The sequence below is a fragment of the Panthera onca genome, chromosome A3 (assembly GCF_046562875.1).
Source record: "Panthera onca isolate mPanOnc1 chromosome A3, mPanOnc1 haplotype 2, whole genome shotgun sequence".
Lineage (NCBI taxonomy): Eukaryota > Metazoa > Chordata > Mammalia > Carnivora > Felidae > Panthera > Panthera onca.
Genome location: NC_138341.1, coordinates 37,457,435 through 37,476,198, shown reverse-complemented (window position 1 = coordinate 37,476,198; position 18,764 = coordinate 37,457,435). Strand labels below are relative to the sequence as shown.

The following is an 18,764-nucleotide window of genomic DNA, read 5'->3' as shown; positions in this document are numbered from 1 at the left end:
CCACACATACACTCTCTCAAATAATAAATAACTTTTTAAAAATTAAAAAACAAGAAGAAGAAACAGAAGGCCCTGGGATCAAAGTAAATGCAAACATTTTCTTAAACTCACCATGGCCAGATGTTGCCTTACCAGTCTCTCATCTGGCCAAGCAAAATTTCTATTGGTGGAGCAATCCCAAGGTCACCTCCATGTTTTCTTTCTTCTTCATTCATCCCAGTGGGTCTAGCCTAGACAAGAAGAGAGCCAGGTATCCCTTCCTAGAAGGAACTGGGCTAACTCGTGTTCAGGAACAGCCAGGTGGGCACGTAGGAGCAACAGACTTTATTTCTTCTGTTATAATACCAGGTTATGTTCTGAGATACGAGTTCTCAAAAGGGAATTACTTCAGGCAGAACTTATGCTTTAATGTTGGTTCCTTGGTCTAGGAGAATCTGCACAGGGGTTCCAGGCCCTGCCACGGGTTTCTGATGAGAAGCCCGGCAGGCATGTCACAGAAGGGAATGCAGACAAGAACAATACGCCGGGCTGTGGCAGGAGACCCAGTCCCTATGCCCACACGTGCAGGGGCATGATCCGGCCCTCAGCATGCTAGAGGCTTGACTACAACAATGCAGAGGGCTGACAGTCATCTCAGACACATATCATAAGCTTTTCCCTCCCCAGCTGGTTCAAACTCACAAAGCCATTCACCCAGCATTTTGAAAAACCGCCCATTTCCCTGTAAAAAAGACTTGAGAAGGTTAGTGCATAATCTACAGGAAGAGCTTAAAGCAGAAAGAAAACGGTGATGGCAGCAGTCTGGGTCCTGTGGCTGCCCTTCTGTGCCACTCCAGGGAGGAGTGTGCGCGGTGCCCTAGAAACCTGGGGGCACAGGCAGGTGGGCAGGTGGGCAGGGACAGGGCAGGGGCAGGGCAGGGTGGGGAGAGAGGTCTGTCGCAGTCAGGGCCCACAGCTGAATCTCTGAGGAAGAGAGATGAGCCCAGATCTCTGCACCGCAGTGATCCCACAGCTGCCTTAGAAGTCATAAGGGGACACAAAGATGGTGACCTTGGACACATGGTTGGCCTGGAAGGAGCGGTCCAGGTATTCTGACATGTCGACGTCCACCTCTAGCGTCTGAGGCCCCTCCAGGGTCTGGACGAGGATCAGCTCCCCCGTCTGCCGGTCTGAGCGCTGCATCACAAAGTGACCTCGGCTGTTCCCACCCACGATCCCAAACCGCAGGCTGTTGGGTCCGGGTCGGCCGGGGGCTGAGGCCGTAGCCATGCGGAAGAGCGTGATGGGCGTCTTCAGGTTGGAGGGCAGAGAAAGGTAATGGAAGGAGATGGTCTTGGGCAAGTGACGGCACGGTCTGCTCTCCATGGGGCAGGGGTTTCGCTCACACTGGCTGGAACGGAGAGGCAAAGTGGAGGGAGTCAGCCTTGGCGAAACTCAGGAAGGGCTGCCCTGACCTGGCTCGCCTGCCCCACTGCCTTCTGGCGGAGGCCAGCAGAATGACCTTCCCCAGCCACCAGCTCCTCACCACAGGTGCACAGAGCCACAGGCAAAGGAGCATGGGTGGTGTCAGGTGTGGCCAGGGCACAGGTGCTCCCCTGACCCACTTGTGTGTGGATGTGCATGTATATTTATATATGCTGTTACTATAGTTTTCACAGAAAACTAAAGCTGGGGAAGATTAACTAGTGATGGTCCTGGTATTCAAACCAGGTGCCCCTTCTACATGTGCCGAGACCTCTCTCAGTAATGGTGGGACCCCGGCAGGTAGCTGCCAACACTGGAATGTGGCGCTCTATATGGGGCGAACTTTCCAAACACCCAGTGTTTACTCTTAAAGAGGGAACCCTGTCTCTCTTAACAATTTGGAATCAGGATCTTGTGGAAGTGCTTCTGAAATTTCTCTACCTTACCCAACATAAAAGACAGATGCAATTCAGTGACCCATATAATCACAGTTATGCAGGTTGAATACGGTATCTGGCTGTTAAGCAGGGCTGTCCCCGAAGGCTACGACATACAGTCCCTTCACTACGTGACTTCTGAGGAAGATCGTGATGCCTTCGGGCTCAGGAAGTAACTGCCACTCTTTAGTGCCACTGACTTTCTCAATGCTTCTATTCTGTCTGCTACAGTGCAAAAAGCAATTCAGGCATCTGAGCTTGTGAAGTCAATTCACTCTAAAGACAATGCTAAGGCTCTTGTGATCTCCGTTTCAGAAGAAAATACATGCACTCTGTGATAGTTGTAGTTATTCTCCTGAAAGGCCTGTCTCTCACCTTTTGAAAACAAAAACTACTACGTGCTGAGATTCCTGAAAATCAAAGCTCCTAATCTCAGAGGAAGAGCAGATTAATATAATGCAGAGTGACTGGAACCTACCAGTTACCAGTCATGTGAACACGAGAAAACGATCTTCTCCCAAATCTGTGTAATATGTCTCTGCCTCCTGGTAATGTGACCACAGTGGTCTTCCCTCCAGCGGCCCCCACCCCCAAAAGTGCTGCAGCAGGGTGGCTAGAATTCAGTCATCCTCCGTGTCAGCAGGGAGCACTTGGAACTGTATCCCTATCAGGGCAAATTGGGTTCTTGCTGCACAGAGCAGCAAGGCACTAAATGCAACCACCGAAGGGAAACGGAAGCTCAGAGAAGCCAGACTCCCAGCTCCCGCCTTCCATCTTTCCTTGGATATAACTGTACCTTTTCCTAAGAACTGAGGCAGAATCTGGCCCACCCACCCTGGGAGGCCTGGCTGAGGGACGTATGCGCCCGGCCGTGGGTGGCCCTGGCTATACTCACAACGGAGACGTCTTCACGTAGCTCACGTTGCCGCTGCCCTCGGGGCACTCCGGGCTGACGCACTGGAAGCCTCCACCGGTGTTGATGCACATGGTTCCCCGGGGACACACGTGCTGGGGGCTCACACACTCATCAACGTCTGAAATAAGGGACACCCCAGGGAGGGTGAAAATCCCGATGTCCCTTCTGTCACAAGACCACATGAAAAACCTCAACAGGCACTGGAATGTGGTGAGCTTTCTAAATACCTAAAACTTATTTTTCAAATTAGGAAACCGTGTCATCCTTAGCTATTTGAAATCCAGCCCCCGTGGAAGTGCTGGAGAACCCTGCTGGGGAGCTCGCCTCCCCAGGATCCTGTCCTTCCACAGGGTAGACCCGTCACAGACGTGCTAGAAGCACAAGAGCATTACCAGTCACAGGTCACAACACTTCTCTCAGATCTGCCTCCTCCTCAGCCTGAGCGCCCCAGAGTCTCCCCTCGATGGCTATTATCAGGCCCTTTAGGAGCCAAATCTTCCGGAAAGCCTTTCTACTCCGCTCACCTCACCCCAAATGCAGATGTCCTCACTCTCCTTACAGGAAGTCTCTGCTGTTGCCTTCACCCCAGCTGGAAGCTGTTTCTTCCCAATCTGCACAATCCTACCTGGGCCTGCCTTCTTGAGTACTTGTGGGATGGATGGATGGATGGATGGATGGATGGAGGGAAGGAGGGATGGATGAACGGGGGATGGATAGAGGGAGGGAGGGATGGATGAACAGATGGAGGGATAGATGGCTGGAGGGAGGGAGGGATGGATGGTTGGTTGGGGGATGGATGGATGGAGGTGTCTTCTCCTTCCCCAGTCCCAGGTTACTTACTCCTCTGATCCCTGCAGAGCCCCTAGTGGGGCTCCCACCAGGATGTCACTGGAGAGCCACCTCTTCTCTCACATTGCACTTCAGGCCATGGAGACGCCCTCTGCCTTCTCTCCTGCTCCTTCTCCCCCAGTGGCTAAGAGCTGCTGTTCAAGACCAGCCAGGCTCTCTCTTGAGCCCTGCAGCCACCTGCCTCTGTAGCAGCATCACTCACCCTCACAGCTCTTCCCGTCGGCCATGGTCCGGTACCCGCTGGGGCAGGCACAGCGGTAGGAACCCGGGGTGTTCACACAGGTGTGCATGCAGAGCCGGGGGCGTCCCTCCTGCCCGTAGAGCTCGCATTCATTCACATCTGGGGACAGAAGTGCCCAGTATGAGCAGGAGCCATGTGGTGAACACCCACCAACCATGACCCAGGATGGCCGCACCTCAATTCCTGGAGGGGATGGCCACTGTGGCTAAGTGGCTGGGCCTGGTGGGGTAGGGAAAGCCCGTCCCCAGCAGAGCATCCAGAAGAAGAGCAGGTGTGCTCCCCTTCCTCCCCAGCCAAGGGCCCACAGGGCCGAAGGGAGGGGTGAGAGGGACCTACGTGGTAGACCCTAGATGGGTTCCTCTAAGGCTGAAGACTAACAGAAAGGACCCTGCAGAGGCTGGCAGATCGGGCCGGCAGCCCAGACTATTGGCTTGGATCACAGCCCCACCTCAACTGGCCTCATCTTTGGGCATGGAGTAAGAGAGGCTCTCATTTCTGCTGCTGTAAAATGAGGTAGTTGGCACAACCGGCCAATTCTCAGGTTTGGGCCTGCTTAGTTTGAGTGGTTCTTAGAAGGCACTTTGGTATTAGGAGAGGTTAGCTGCAGTGCCTGGGTCTGTAAAGCTAAGTGGAGAGGGGACCAGGGAATTGGGTCCCAGACCCTTGCACAGCTCAGGGGGCCTGTCTCGCCAGCACAAGGACTCAAGCTCCTCTCTGCCACCTGCCCGTGTCACTGCAGCTGGATGGAGGGGACAAGGGGCCTCAAGGCCCTTCTAGAGGAGTGTCCGTGGTTTGGATGGCACCGTGCTCGAGTTCTGGCATGGGAGCAAGTGTGGGCACCCATGGCTGCTTTCTCCAGTCTTGATTCTCACGATGGCCCCTAACGTCTAGTCTCAGCAGCCATCAGGTCGACACTTACCTAAAACGCAAAGCGGGTCGGGCTTTCTGAGACTTTGCCCGTCCCCTGCGCTGGGTCGGGCAGCAGGAGGGCAGGGCGGCGGGTGGGAGCCCCGTCCTCGCTCCCCCACCCCCCCCCCAGTCCCGCCCGCTTCCGGGCCAGAGCTCCCGCCTACCCTGGCAGACGCTGTCGCCCGCGGCGGCGCCGCTCAGGTGGAATCCGGCCTCGCAGCTGCAGTGCTGCGCCCGCTCCACCTGCGCACAGCGCGGCGCGCGGCTGAAGGCGGGGTCGCCGGCCACGCTGCCGTCCGGGGCGGCTGCGGGGACAAGACACCCTCAGCGCCCGGCCCTGGCGCACCCGCCGCGCGCCCAACCTCGGGCAGGGGCCGGGAGGAGGGCCGGGCCGGGGGCGCGCCCCCTCGTCAGGGCTTACGCTGGAGTCGGGAAGGAAAGGCAAGTCGTTAACCAGAAACCCGCAGCCGGCCGCAGCCGGCCGCAAATCCCAGGGCAGGAAGCGCAGGCCACGCGGCTGCGCCCAGAAGGACCGCAGCGGGGTCAAATCTCCGTTTTCTCTGCAGAAGGCTTAACACACCAGCATGCTAACAGTGATGCCTGGAGTTTGAAACTAGGGAATTTATTTATTATTTTTATTTTGAGAGAGACGGAGAGCGCGAGCAGGGGAGGCGAGGAGGGAGAGGGAGAGGGAGAGAGAGAGAGAGGGGAAGAGAAGAGAGAAGAGAGAAGAGAAGAGAAGAGAAGAGAAAGGAAGAGGAAGAGAAGGAAAAGACCCCAAGGAGGCTCATTCAAAGGCGGGGCTCCATCCCCACAAATGGCGAGATCATTACGCCAAAAACAAGAGTCAGAGCCTCACTGACTAAGCCACCTAGATGCCCCTAAAACTATGAAATATAAAACACTACTTTTGGGGGGTTCTTTGTTGTTGTTGTAATTTTTATACCTTTCTAAGGAATCTAAGCTTTTCATTTTTAAACCAAGGACATCAATTTTCCAATCAGAAAAAAAAAATCTTTTTAATTAGTTTTTGAAAGTTTTCAAAAGATTTACAGCTTTTTACGGTTAGGGGAGGTGGGAGAGGAACAGGTGGTGAAAGAAATGGCGCTGAACCTCTTCAGCGGGGACACAACACGGGGGGACTCCATTTATGCAAAGTCTTCAGAGTAGTCAGATTCATAGAGAGCATGTAGAGTGGTTGTGGGGGAGGCTGGGAGGGGAGGGAAAAGGGAAGTACTGTTTTAGGGGCAGAGTTTCAGTTCTGGAAGACGTGGTGAGGGCTGTCTAACTAATGTAAATGCACTTAATGCCTCTGGCCTGTACCCTTATAGTGGTGAAAATGGTACATTTTATGTTGTATATATTTTACTATAATAGGGAAAAAAGAGGGGAATGGATTTTTTCAATGTTTATTTTTGAGAGAGAGAGAGAGAGCACAAGAGGGGAAGGGGCAGAGAGAGAGTGAGACACAGAATCCAAAGCAGGCTCCAGGCTCTGAGCTGTCAGCACAGAATCTCCCATGGACTGGGAGATCATGACCTGAGCTGAAGTCGGAAGCTTAACCGACTGAGCCACCCAGGCACCCTGAGCTGAACGGATTTTAAAAAGTATTCAGAGAGGGGCGCCTGGGTGGCTCAGTCGGTTAAGCATTCGACTTCAGCTCAGGTCATGATCTCACGGTTTGTGAGTGTGAGCCCGGTGTTGGGCTCTGCGCTGACAGCTCAGGGTCTGGAACCTGCTCCACATTTTGTGTGTGTCTCTCCTCTTTGCCCCTCTCCTGCTTGTGTGCTCCCTCTCTCTCTCAAAAATAAACAAACATTTAAAAAAATGTTTAAAAGATATTCGGAGAGGGGCTCCCCCTCAGAGCTGGAAAGACACGGGCAGAAATGATGGGAAGGAAGGCTCCAGGTGAGCAAGAACCGGGCCTCTGCTGGGCTGTTCGTGGAGACCATGAGGACATCCACTGGCTTCAGACGCACCTGCCCACTCCCTCCTCCCCTTCCCTGGGGAGGTTCTTGTCGTGGGGAAATCTTTACATATAAAGTCGCACCTGAGGAGCAACTGCCTACAGGTCCTGACGGCACCAACCCTGACATGTGGGGTTTAGGACACTCAGGGTCTAGGGCCGGCACATTTGGCTTGAAAGAAGGCCCATTTCTTGTTCTTTCCTGTTTGTAAGTAGGAGGAGAGGCGATGGGACTGTTTCCACGGAGAGCAGCTCCCCGGATGGGAGCTGGAAGGAGGCCTCCGGGCTCTTGGGGAGGGCAGCTTCATTCCGAAAAAGCACCGGCGAGGCTGAGTCAGCTGAACAGAACCAAGACAATTAAGCGGCAGCTCTCTGGGGGCAAAATATTTAAAACTGGCCTTGGACGGAGTCTGATGCAAGAATATCAAGTACCGACAAAGCTCCTACTCTCTGGACACTAGCGCTAACCACCAGTTCCTCCTCCTCCCCACACCGAGATTCCGCACCGAAACCCAGACAACCGGACGGGACACTCCAGGGCTTTCTGGCAAAGAAAGAGGACGGCTTTAGGATTTGACTTTTTAATCTAAGAAACGTTGGCTACAGCACAGTGGGGGGACCCTCATAGATATCTTACTGGATTATCTTGCCATCTGTGAAAACAGCCACTATGTGGCCTCTAGACCTGCTAGCTAGGGACGTGTTGGGACTCAAGATGTGGATAATGAGCTTCCCACCAGTCAGATGTCTGGTGCACAGCTCTGAGGGTACTTTGGCCTGTATCAGTAACTGCTGATTTTGCTGGGAGCATCAGAAAGGAAGAGCCATTCTGTTGATCTGCAGAGGAAATGCTGACCGAGTGAAGGTGGAGCAGGGAAGCTTCTCAGGCCAAATTCCCAGTCTGGGGAGCTCTTACATTAGGGGTCAGTACCTCCACCTGCGTTTTCTTACATGAGAAGGATCAAAACTCCGGTTACACGGGAGACCTGCATTCCATCTCAGATAACCACAGCAGGAACTGGAGGGATCAGGGGACAGAAAGCTCACTCTCGGGTGGGGAACTGAGCTCCTGACACATCTGCGTGTGGTGACCCGTGACCAGGGTGCTCCTCGCTCTACAGTGGAACGTCCTCACCCAGCCCCACGGCGGCCACGTACCTGTCTGGGCCTGGTGCTGACAGTGGCTCCCCGTCTTCCCGGGAGGACAGATGCATTTGTACTGGTTGACTCCTTCTACACACGTGCCGCCATTCTGACAAGGCTGGCTGGAGCATTCGCTCATGTCTAGGAACAAATAATTTTCAAATAGAAGTAGTTGAGTTCTGATTCTAAAATGAACCCAAACCAAAGATGGGTTACTTTTCTTTACATGGCAGGAGGACTTCAGCTTCCACTCTCCCGCCATTCGGCAAGCCACATACCCTGCTACACACCAGGAGCTTGCCTGGGGCTCTGCCTGCAGGAGCTGGCCCGTCAGCCAGCCACTCTCCACCAGAGGCACCATTTTCTAATTTGCAGGGTGGACCACTGCATGAACCCACATTGCCTTTGAGTCAAGCTGTACTGTCCCCAACTCTGCCCTTAGCAGCCAGCACCCAGGAAGAACACCTTTTCAGGGGAGTTATAAGAGTGATAGATGGTCCATCAGTGTCCGGAGAAGGAGGAAACCAGCTCTCTCTAAATTCCCACCCGGAAGCTCTCCTGTACTCATTTCCTGTGCAACCAAGGAAGACTTTTTGACTCTCGACATTTCCTAAGTGGTGGAAAAGGGAAATGTTCCTTGCTCATACACACAGCAGTCCTGTGGGAAAGCAATATATAGAAAGAGATATAGATTTAAAAGTTTAATGGATTTCTCTCTGTGTGGTAGGATAACAGGCAATTTTTCTTCATTTACACTTTTTTTCTACTCTTTCATTTTCCCACAACGACCTTTCCCACAATACATTTTCTAATTAGAAAAAAAATAATTTTTTAAAAACCCTCAGGCCACATCTGCGTGTTATGAATCCTTAAGCCCAGTCTTTTTTTTTTTTAATGCTTATTTTTATTTTTGAGAGAGAGAGCTCGAGTGGGGTAGGCACAGAGAGGGAGAGAGACACAGAATCCAAAGCAGGCTCCAGGCTCTGAGCTGTTAGCACAGAGCCTGAGGCAGGGCTTGAACTCATGAACCATGAGATCATGTCCTGGGCCAAAGTCGGACGCTTAACCGACTGAGCCACCCAGGCACCCCTAAGCCCAGTCTTTTTTGTTTGTTAATTTTTTTAAACGTTATTTATTACTGAGAGACAGAGGGTGAGCATGGGAGGGGCAGAGAGAGGGGGAGACACAGAATCTGAAGCAGGCTCCAGGCTCTGAGCTCTCAGCACAGAGCCCGATGTGGGGCTCGAACCCACAAACTGTGAGATCATGACCTGAGCTGAAGTTGGACGCTTAACCGACAGAGCCACCCAGGTGCCCTACCCCTAAGCCCAGTCTTAAAGCACAGAGAGCACAGACCCTTTCTACCAAAGAGAGAGGTTTGTCAGTTCACTGAGTTGACCACAGCATCTCAGGAAAGGAAGCTGGAAACCTCTCCTTGTTGGCATATGAGCATCCTTTCCTGCTGTATCTATCAAGAGGAAGAAAGGGTGCTTTGCTCCTGATGAGAACAGCAGCCTTGCTGTGGGTGGGTTGGCTGGGATGCTGGCTTCCCTTCTGCCTCTTCAGAGCTGGGATGTTATACAGACTATTGTATGGTTTCTGTTAGTTGTGAAAGGACCCAGATCATCCAAATGCTGCTTATTCCTGGGGAAGGAGCTTTTTCAGCTTCTCAGTAACCTCAGCCTGCTTGTGTTCTCCCCATACGTTCTGTTCTCAGATGACTGGTCTCTAGGAATGTGTCTAGAGTGACACTGTACACAATATGCCACAGAGCTTGGAATTCCCGCTTCTGCCCATTGCCTGGCCCCAACACTGCTGTCTAGCAGAGTCTGAAAGCAAGCAGACCACTAGTCCGTGATGTTGTGGGCCGAGAGCCAAAGAGTGTGAACATGAGTAGCCTTCGATTTGGCCCCAGTGGGACGAGTGCCATTGTCTCTCCCCTCTGATCCTACAGTGGAAGGGACCGGGCCTGGCTGCACCTGGTGGGGCAGGGGTTTTGGGGGGGTGGGTGGTCATCAGCTCAACAGAGAAATGTACAGGTGGCCCAGGACTCTGTTCTCTGTCTCCCCGTCTGGATCTTGTTGCCCAGGGTTTTCGTTTCTAGACAGGCTCCATACAGATGTAATTTCTTATCTTGGTACATTGTGAGAAGCATTCCATAGCCCAGTGCCCAGTCCTGGTGCCCCATCTGTGTCCTGATCGAAGTATAGCTGTCATCACATTCACATCTGTCCCAGGCTGTGCAGGGTGGCTTCAGGGCCGTACAGAGGGCATGGGCAGAGGCTGAGGAGAGACTGTCTAGCCAAAAGCATGGCGGATGATCCTGTTGAACTCTGCTGTTTAGTGAGCACTTACTATTTCCCGGGAGCCGAGCCGCATGTTTTACGCACATGATCTGCTCTCTTCCCGTTTATTTATAATCCTTTCCTGTGTTCTGTCATCTCGTTTCAGATTTTCCATTTCTCCAATCACCTCATTTCTGAGGCTTGCTAGTTTTTATTTGTGCTGTCCTTTCACAGTTTTTATCTTTTTCAAATTTCTTTCAGCTTGTTTAGAAATACCAGGTAATAGTCTTCATCTATTTTATGGCCAGGTCTTTCTGGCACTTCCTCATTGTCTGTAGAGACTTTTTATTCTATCTTTTTTTTCCCTTATAACAGTTTGTATGGGATTTGACAAGAGTCCTTTTCTGTTACTCATGTTTAGAGGAAACACATTCTCCTATATGGCTGGTCCAGCCTCCTGACTGTCCACCTGGTGCTTCCGTGGCTGTTTTCAGTGTGGCTCATGCTTTCTCCGCGCTGCCCGCTTTGTGCTCCTCTTGCGCTCCCTGGGCCATCCCTTTCGTGTGCACTGACATTCTTTGTTGAGCCCCTTGGATCCTCCTCCCATTAGAGTCTCCTCAATATCAGGCTATGTCCTGGGAGGTTTCAGGACTTCCTAGGGGCCACTGTGCTCCAGCCACCGAGACTTCCTGTTGAAAAGCCAGCCCAGGAAAGCCAAGGACTGGGGTGGATCCTAAGAAGATGATTAGATTTCAAAGACCAAGAAAAAATCCTTTGGGCATCCAGGCGAGAAGACCAAGATACTTATGGCAGCAACAGCAAAATCAGCTACGACGGAAGACACAGAGGCATATTTAACACACTCAAGGAAAGAAGACGCAAGACAGGCAGGTGATGTCCAAACTGGCGCCCAGTGGGAGAGCTGCACTCTTTCTGAAAGAGCAAGAACTCGGGGGATTACCCTCAGCGCATCCTGAGGAATAGGCTGCAGAGCTGTCTGCACGAGGACAGCAGTAAGGCTCCCCAAGGCACAGCATCATGAAGGATGGCGGATGGCTCGGGCTTCCCCGCAACGGCATCTACCGCTGTCCGGCCCGCACAAAACAAAAGTCTTTCTTGGATCTCATCAGGCCTCTGGAGTTCACTGCCAGTTTTTAAGAAATCAAGAGGCAAGGGACGCCTGGGTGGCTCAGTCGGTTGAGCATCCGATTCAGCTCAGATCATGATCTGACAGTTCATGTGTTCGAGCCCCACGTCAGGCTCCATGCTGATCATGCAGGGCCTGCTTTGGATTCTCTGTCTCCCTCTCTCTCTGCCCCTCGCTGCCCCCCTCTCAAAAATAAATAAACATTAAAAAAATTTAAAAAAACAAGAAGAAATACAGAGACCAAAAATGTACAAACCTGTAGTTATGAGATAGATAATACTGAGGCTGTGATGTACAGCATGGTGACTGTAGCTAACACTGCTGTATCGATATACAGGGAAGTTGTTAAGAGAGTAGATTCTCACCACAAAGGCAAAACCATTTCTTTTCTTTTTGCGTGTGTATATGGGAGGATGGGTGCTAAGGAAACTTGGTGTGATGACCATTTCACAATGTATGTAAGTCAGGTGGTTATGCTGCACATCTTAAGCTTAACACAGTGCTGGATGTTAATAAAACTGAAAGGAAAAAAAAGGAAAGAAAGAAAGAAAGAAAGAAAGAACGAAAGAAAAAGAGACTGGAAAATCATGTTAAATGACCCCACAGGGATGCAGTTAACAAAATCAAGGCTGTGGGAAACAAACCAGTTTCTTCAACAAATAAACTGGAAGAGACTGAGGCAGGGTGGCAGGAGGAAGGAGGAGGAAGGGGAGGAGACTGTAGACTAAAAAGGAGTAAGAGGGGCGTCTGGGAGGCTCAGTAGGTTAAGTGTCTGACTCTTGACTTCGGTCCAGGTCATGATATCACAGTTCTGGGATTGAGCCCCGCATGAAACTCTGTGCTGACAGATCAACCAACTGTAATGTGTGGCTCTTATGTGGACCCCGGTTCAACCAAAGTGTTAAAAAAGCATGAGGCAACTGGAGAAATTTTTACCCTAACTAGGTATTTAAAGATATTAAGGAATTTGCTGTATTTGAGTGTGTGAGGATCGTTATACCATTCCTTCTACTTCTGTGCATTTAAAATTTTCCACAGCGATGGCACAAGAATAGACACTCAGATCAATGGAACAGAATAGAGAACCCAGAAATGGACCCACAAACATATGGCCAACTACTCTTTGACAAAACAGGAGAGAATATCCAATGGAATAAAGACAGTCTCTTTAGCAAGTGGTGCTGGGAAAACTGGACAGGATATGCAGAAGAATGAAGCTGGACCACTTTCTTACACCATACACAAAAATAAACTCAAAATGGATGAAAGACCTCAATGTAAGACAGGAAGCCATCAAAATCCTCGAAGAGAAAGCAGGCAAAAACCTCTTTGATCTTGACTGCAGCAACTTCTTACTCAACACGTCTCTGGAGGCAAGGGAAACAAAAGCAAAAATGAACTACTGGGACCTCATCAAAATAAAAACTTCTGCACAGAGAAGGAAACAATCAGCAAAACTAAAAGGCAACCGATGGAATGGGAGAAGATATTTGCAAATGACATATCAGATAAAGGGTTAGTATCCAGGTTCTGTAAAGAACTTATCAAACTCAACACCCAAAAAACAAAGAATCCAGTGAAGAAATGGGCAAAAGACATGAATAGACACTTCTCCAAAGAAGACATCCAGATGGCCAACCGACACATGAAAAAATGCTCAACATCACTCATCATCAGGGAAATGCAAATCAAAACCGCAATGAGATACCACCTCACACCTATCAGAATGGCTAACATTAACAATTCAGGCAACAACAGATGTTGGCGAGGATGCGGACAAAGAGGATCTCTTTTGCATTGTTGGTGGGAATGCAAGCTGGTGCAGCCACTCTGGAAAACAGTATGGAGGTTCCTCAAGAAATTAAAAATAGAACTACCCTACAACCCAGCAATTGTATAAATACTAGGTATTTATCCACGGGATACAGGTGTGCTGTTTCAAAGGGACATATGCACCCCAATGTTTATAGCTGCGCTATCAACAATAGCCAAAGTATGGAAAGAGCCCAAATGTCCATCAATGGATGAATGGATAAAGATGTGGTATATATATACAATGGAGTATTACTCGGCAATCAAAAAATAATGAAATCTTGCCATTTGCAACTACATGGATGGAACTGGAGGGTATTATGCTAAGTGAAATTAGTCAGAGAAAGACAAATATCATATGACTTCAGTCATATGAGGACTTTATGATACAAAACAGATGAACATAAGGGAAGGGAAACAAAAATAATACAAAAACAAGGAGGGGGACAAAACAGAAGAAACTCCTAAATATGGAGAACAAACAGAGGGTTACTGGAGGGGTTGTGGGAGAGGGGATGGGCTTAATGGGGAAGGGGCACTAAGGAATCTACTCCTGAAATCATTGTTGCACTATATGCTAATTAATTTGGATGTAAATTTAAAAAAATAAAATTAATTTTAAAAAAGATAAGTTCTATTTAAATATATATATATGTATGTAAAAGAACATAAACAGTCCTTTTGATTCAGTAAATTTGGCTTTATGGAAACAAAATTTTTTCCACTGCAAAAAATGTATTAAGATTGTTTGTCTTGGCATTATTTATGATTACAAAAACCAGGCACAAAAAAGGGATAGTTCAGTAGAACTAGAATAGTTCCCTTAGGGGGAAGTGCTTTGTAATCACTGAAGGTCATGTTTGGGAAGGAAGAGTTAATGAAGACTCACTTCTGTTAATATCTAACCACAAATGTTGTTGGATATGTAAAACTTGCATATATACACCTAGATAAAAGTCTGGAAGGAAGTTCTTAGTTTCTTGTTTTGTTTTTTTAACATAATCCCTCATTCATTCATTCGATCAGTCCGTAAATCAGCCAGCCAGTCACTCAGTAGCTAAGTGGCTACTGTATCAGAGGAAGCTCTTTCTCCTCAAATCCTTTTCTGAAGGCCTCTGAGGAAAGGACTTATACAGTGACCCGTGCTCTGCCCTGACTGCAACATAGCCTCCCAAGCACCCGATCTGGTGCCTCAGCCCTGCTTTTTCAGTCTCCTGAGGTTTGTCTACATGGGCTCCTCCTGTCTCCTGTGCCTTCGTCTCCCTCTGATGTCTCAGTGCCCTTCAGGCCCTGAGCCACTTCCTTTCTGTCTCTACCCTCTCCTCACTGGTGCCCTTACCACCGTCTGTAGATCTAAGTATGTCACCAGCTCCCTCCCTCCCACCCTCCACCTGACCTCTGTGTTGGGAAAGGCAGTCTCGGGCAGTCTTTGGAGCCCCACTTGGCCGAATAAGAACAGGCCTTGGGACTGGACCGCTTCCTTAACATGAGGCAAAGAGCCCACGGCCTGTGCAGGGCTTACCACCGCCTGGGGGAGACTTCTTTCCCTGTTTCGGGTTCCAAGAGTATTCTTTTTTCTGCTTACGTGTGTATGTCAATGGCCCTCAGCTCTCAATCTTTCAGACTCCGTGGGAAGGGGTTGGGGGTCCTTCCCCTGCAGCACGAGAGGGGTACACACCCGAGAACTGCCCCGTGTCAGCTGCTGAGAGAGACCCGCCAGCCACACTGGACCGGCGCCCACTACCGAGGCTGATCTCGCTCTGTCTCTTCCCTGTGAGAGCCAAGTGTGGCTCCATCTGGTGCCTGACCGTGCTGTGTGTTCCTGGGTAACTCTAATACTAAGATGCAGTGGGCAGAGGCCGAAGAGTCCCCGCTGGGAATGGTGATATGGTGTTCTGTTGATGGTAGCCATGGGTTCAATTAACGGTTCTCCACCAGGATGTCGTACAGACATTTTAGCTTAATGTGTCCAAAATGGAGCTCTGATCAATGACCGCCCCCCACCCCAAGCAGGGTGGTTAAGAACAAACCTACACTTGTCGCTCAGTGTTCAGTATCTCTGGTTTACAGGTTTTTTTTTTTAATGTTTATTTAATTTTGAGAGAGAGAGAGAGAAAGCACAAGCAGGGGAGAGGCAGAGAGAGAGGGAGACACAGAATCCAAAGGAGGCTCCAGGCTCCGAGCTGTCAGCACAGAGCCCGACGCGGGGCTCGAAATCACGAACTGTGAGATCATGACCTGAGCCGAAGTCGGACGCTTAACCAACTGAGCCACCCAGGTACCCGATCTTCAGTATCTCTGTAAATGACACCATGCACCCCGACCTTCAAGCGGAGTTGGGGAGCCTGGACTTCTCTTTCATGTAGACAACCCACATGGGTTTAATCATGGAAAGTTCCATCAGTTCTGTCTCTAGGTTTACTTTCAATCTCCTCTGCCGTATCTCACCCCTGGACTTCAGTAGCCCCCTAAGTGGTTCTCCGGCTCTATTCCTGTCACCTCCGGTCACTTTCTACACAGCAGCAACACACAAATCCAATTACCACACCTCTCTCTGTAAACCTGTTTATTGTGTCCAAACTAAAATCCAGCCTCTGCATGGCCTCCAAGGCTGCAAGAGCGGGCCTGTGCGTCTCTCTACCTCACCTTGCTCACTCTCAGCTCACACCTGTTCTGGGAGCAAGGTCGTGTACTTTCTTTATTCATTTCCTCAAACATACCAAATTCTTCCCTTCCTTAGGGCCTCTTTGTACCTGCTATTCCCTCTTCCTGGAACAGACTCTTCCCCACGCCACCCACCCACTCACCCGCTCATCACATGACTAGACCCCCCCCACACACACTTTCACATCTCTGCATCCCTGTGACTGCCTCAGAGAGGTCTGCCCCTACTCCTGCCCCCATCATATTTATTCTCAGCCCCTTCTTAGATCCCTTCAGGGCACTGACCGCACACCCCCATTTCTTTACCTTTGCATTTTCGTCTCTGTTTTGCTTGCTTCCACCTTAACAGGTAAGCCCCACGAGGTTGGGTAGTGTCTCTTAGACTCAGTGGGAATCCCTAGCACTTGTTGCAATCTTTTGTGCGTAGCTGATGTTCGATGAAAATTGGTTGAATGGATGAATAAAGGTTAAAAAGCGGTGTTTTTTGAAGCCTTGGTAGCTCAGTTGGTTAAGTGTCCGACTCTTGATTTTGGCTCAGGACATGACCTCGTCATGGTCACGAGATTGAGACAGAGCCCTGCGTTGGGATTCTCTCTCTGCCTCTCTCTCTGCTCCTCCCCCATTCTACCTTTTCTCTCTCTCAAAATAAACATTTTTTTTTTAAAAGGTGGAGGGGAGGGGATGACTACCAAAAACAATTCTTTTTTCCCAGCATAGGAATAAGAGAAAAAGTTATTTATTTCCCTCAAATTTTTTCTTTGGTTACCGATGTTGTCAAAGTAACAAAGCCCGTGGCTATGATTCTCCCAATTCAGAAAGTTTCAAATCTTAAAAACATACCCTTCCAAGAAAGAAAGGAAAAAAGGGAAATAATCCAGGAAGCTAAATGGCTGCTTTCCATTCTGGAGCTCCAGAGCCTACCTCTGCCCAAGGGGCTCTTTTAATGGCAGGATTATGTGTAATTTCCTTCTATGCCAAGTTGGGTTCATCACCTTCTCTCCAAGCAGCTGACTGTGGATGGGGTGAGGGGCAATTATTAAAGAGCTGCTAAATCTTTCACTGTCTCTGACATTTTGGGTCTTGAAATGAATCCCCTGTGATTAAGAAGATTCTTTTGCTTCTGTGGTCACAACACAATGACCACAGGACTGCGCATATGGAAAATGAAGCGGAGGCATGCGTCACGAAAATTCTAGGGCCACCGTGAGGGGTGTGTGTGTGGAGGTCACTGGATTTTTGAACCCCAGCCCAAGTCCTGCCCACACTGTTAACACTGTTACAAGAGGTCACCAAACAACAGATCGAGGTTCTATTTCTCCTTCTTGACAGGCTTGGGTGGAATCCCTCTGAGGCTCTTATTGGAGACAGCATCCATTAATCAAACAAATTCCTGCTGAGGACAGAAGTGTCCACACAGGCACCCTAACCCGAGTTGCACCCTGGGCGGTGACAGATCAGAGTTTTCTTTCCCACCACCAAAGGGTGAGCCCCCATACCTAGTTTACACTTAAACAGATGAGAAATCCATCTGAGATCTCCGTGGGGACTGGAGACAATCTTTCCCGGGCTTTAGATAGTAAATGTGGCCCCAGTAGAAGTCCAGGGTGGGCTGTGCCAAGCAGTCCTCAGCATGGAGGTCAGGGAAGGACAGATGGCCAGGAAGGAGGCTGAGGGAAAGGGGAGACAAAGAACACGCGGCAGATCTGGAATGAGCTCACGGGTGAGAGTCAGGAGGTGCACTACACTGGACAACGAGGAGGGCCAGGAGATTTGCTGGCCACACTTGGCATTGGTCCTCCACGGAAAGTCTGATCTCCACATCTCAGGAAAGGAGACTGCTCCGTGCGGCTGGTTGCCCTGGTCTTTGTAAGGAAGGGCTAGCCTGGCCTTCCCAAAATGTCAATGCAAGTGTAAGTGAGCAGGTACGGGAATGTCTTGCCTGGCCAGTGCTGACAGTCAGGACATAGCCCCACTGTCGGCTTATAGCAGGCAGCTACTCTGATTGGTGAGGGCCTAAAATGCATCAGCGCTTCAAAGTTTTCAAGATCTTTTCTGCTTCTGGCAGTGGCAAGAACCAGTAAAGTGGTGTTTCTCAAAACTTAATGTCAGAATCACATTGAAAATGTAGATTTCTAAAGTCCCATTTATAAAGGTCTCACCCGACTCAACGGGTCTTTTGAGGCCTCAGAGCCTGCCGTTTATAAGCTTTCTCAGCGATGTTGGAGCACCTGAAAGTTCGAGAACCACGACACACATGTCATGATTCACTAGGACGCTCTTTTCCACTGAGGGGTCCTGCTGCAGGAAGGCCGGACACTATTACGTAATTAGTACGTGCAAGCTCAAGAGGGAGCTGGCAGATGTGCCCAGGGTCCTCTGCGGAGGTGCCCAGTCAAGCTGCTAAGATGGAGCTGGGCTGCGGGGAACGTTTTGCATTCCAACCCTCATCAAGCCCCTATGCGGCCCTTTGCTCAAGCTATTCCTTGTGACTGTGTTCCTCTGATGTTCCTTACCCATTTGCCTACAAATGTATTCTGCCAGCTATCTCTTCTGATGAATGTGTCTTTTTATTTAAACCACATCGTGCTCGCTGTAAATGCACGTCACTACTGAGACCGACTACGTGGACGATACCCGAGCAAGACAGAAAACAGCACGTGGGCAAAACCTGTTTCTGCACCCAGCACTGCTGGGAGAGTGGGCTGGTGTGGCCCTTTTAAAGAGCAGCATGGTAGTGCTCGGTTCAAAGGAAGTGAGCACACAGCCAGCTGTCCCCTGACTGCAAACCCAAAGAGACAGCCTGGAGACAGAGGAGAGATCAGAAGACCTTGCCAGCACCATTTATGGCAGTGGGGACTTGACTGCCATCTGGGCCTCCATGGTCAGAGGCATGGTCAGGTAAGATGTAGGGGGCACCCCGCAGAGGATGAT

General features: G+C 50.0%; 1 protein-coding gene across 1 annotated transcript in view; it reads right to left on the bottom strand.

Annotated features, from left to right (window-relative positions):
• Nucleotides 1-309: 309 nt before the first annotated feature.
• FBLN7 (fibulin 7) overlaps nucleotides 310-18,764 on the bottom strand; it is a 50,018-nt gene continuing 31,563 nt past the window's right edge. The window contains exons 4-8 of the mRNA XM_060654823.3: nucleotides 7,941-8,066; nucleotides 4,981-5,121; nucleotides 3,869-4,006; nucleotides 2,797-2,935; nucleotides 310-1,390 (exon numbers count right to left, since the gene is read on the bottom strand). Coding sequence (XP_060510806.2) covers nucleotides 1,018-1,390; nucleotides 2,797-2,935; nucleotides 3,869-4,006; nucleotides 4,981-5,121; nucleotides 7,941-8,066 — 917 coding nt within the window. The 3' untranslated portion in view covers nucleotides 310-1,017. The remainder of the gene's footprint in view (nucleotides 1,391-2,796; nucleotides 2,936-3,868; nucleotides 4,007-4,980; nucleotides 5,122-7,940; nucleotides 8,067-18,764) is intronic.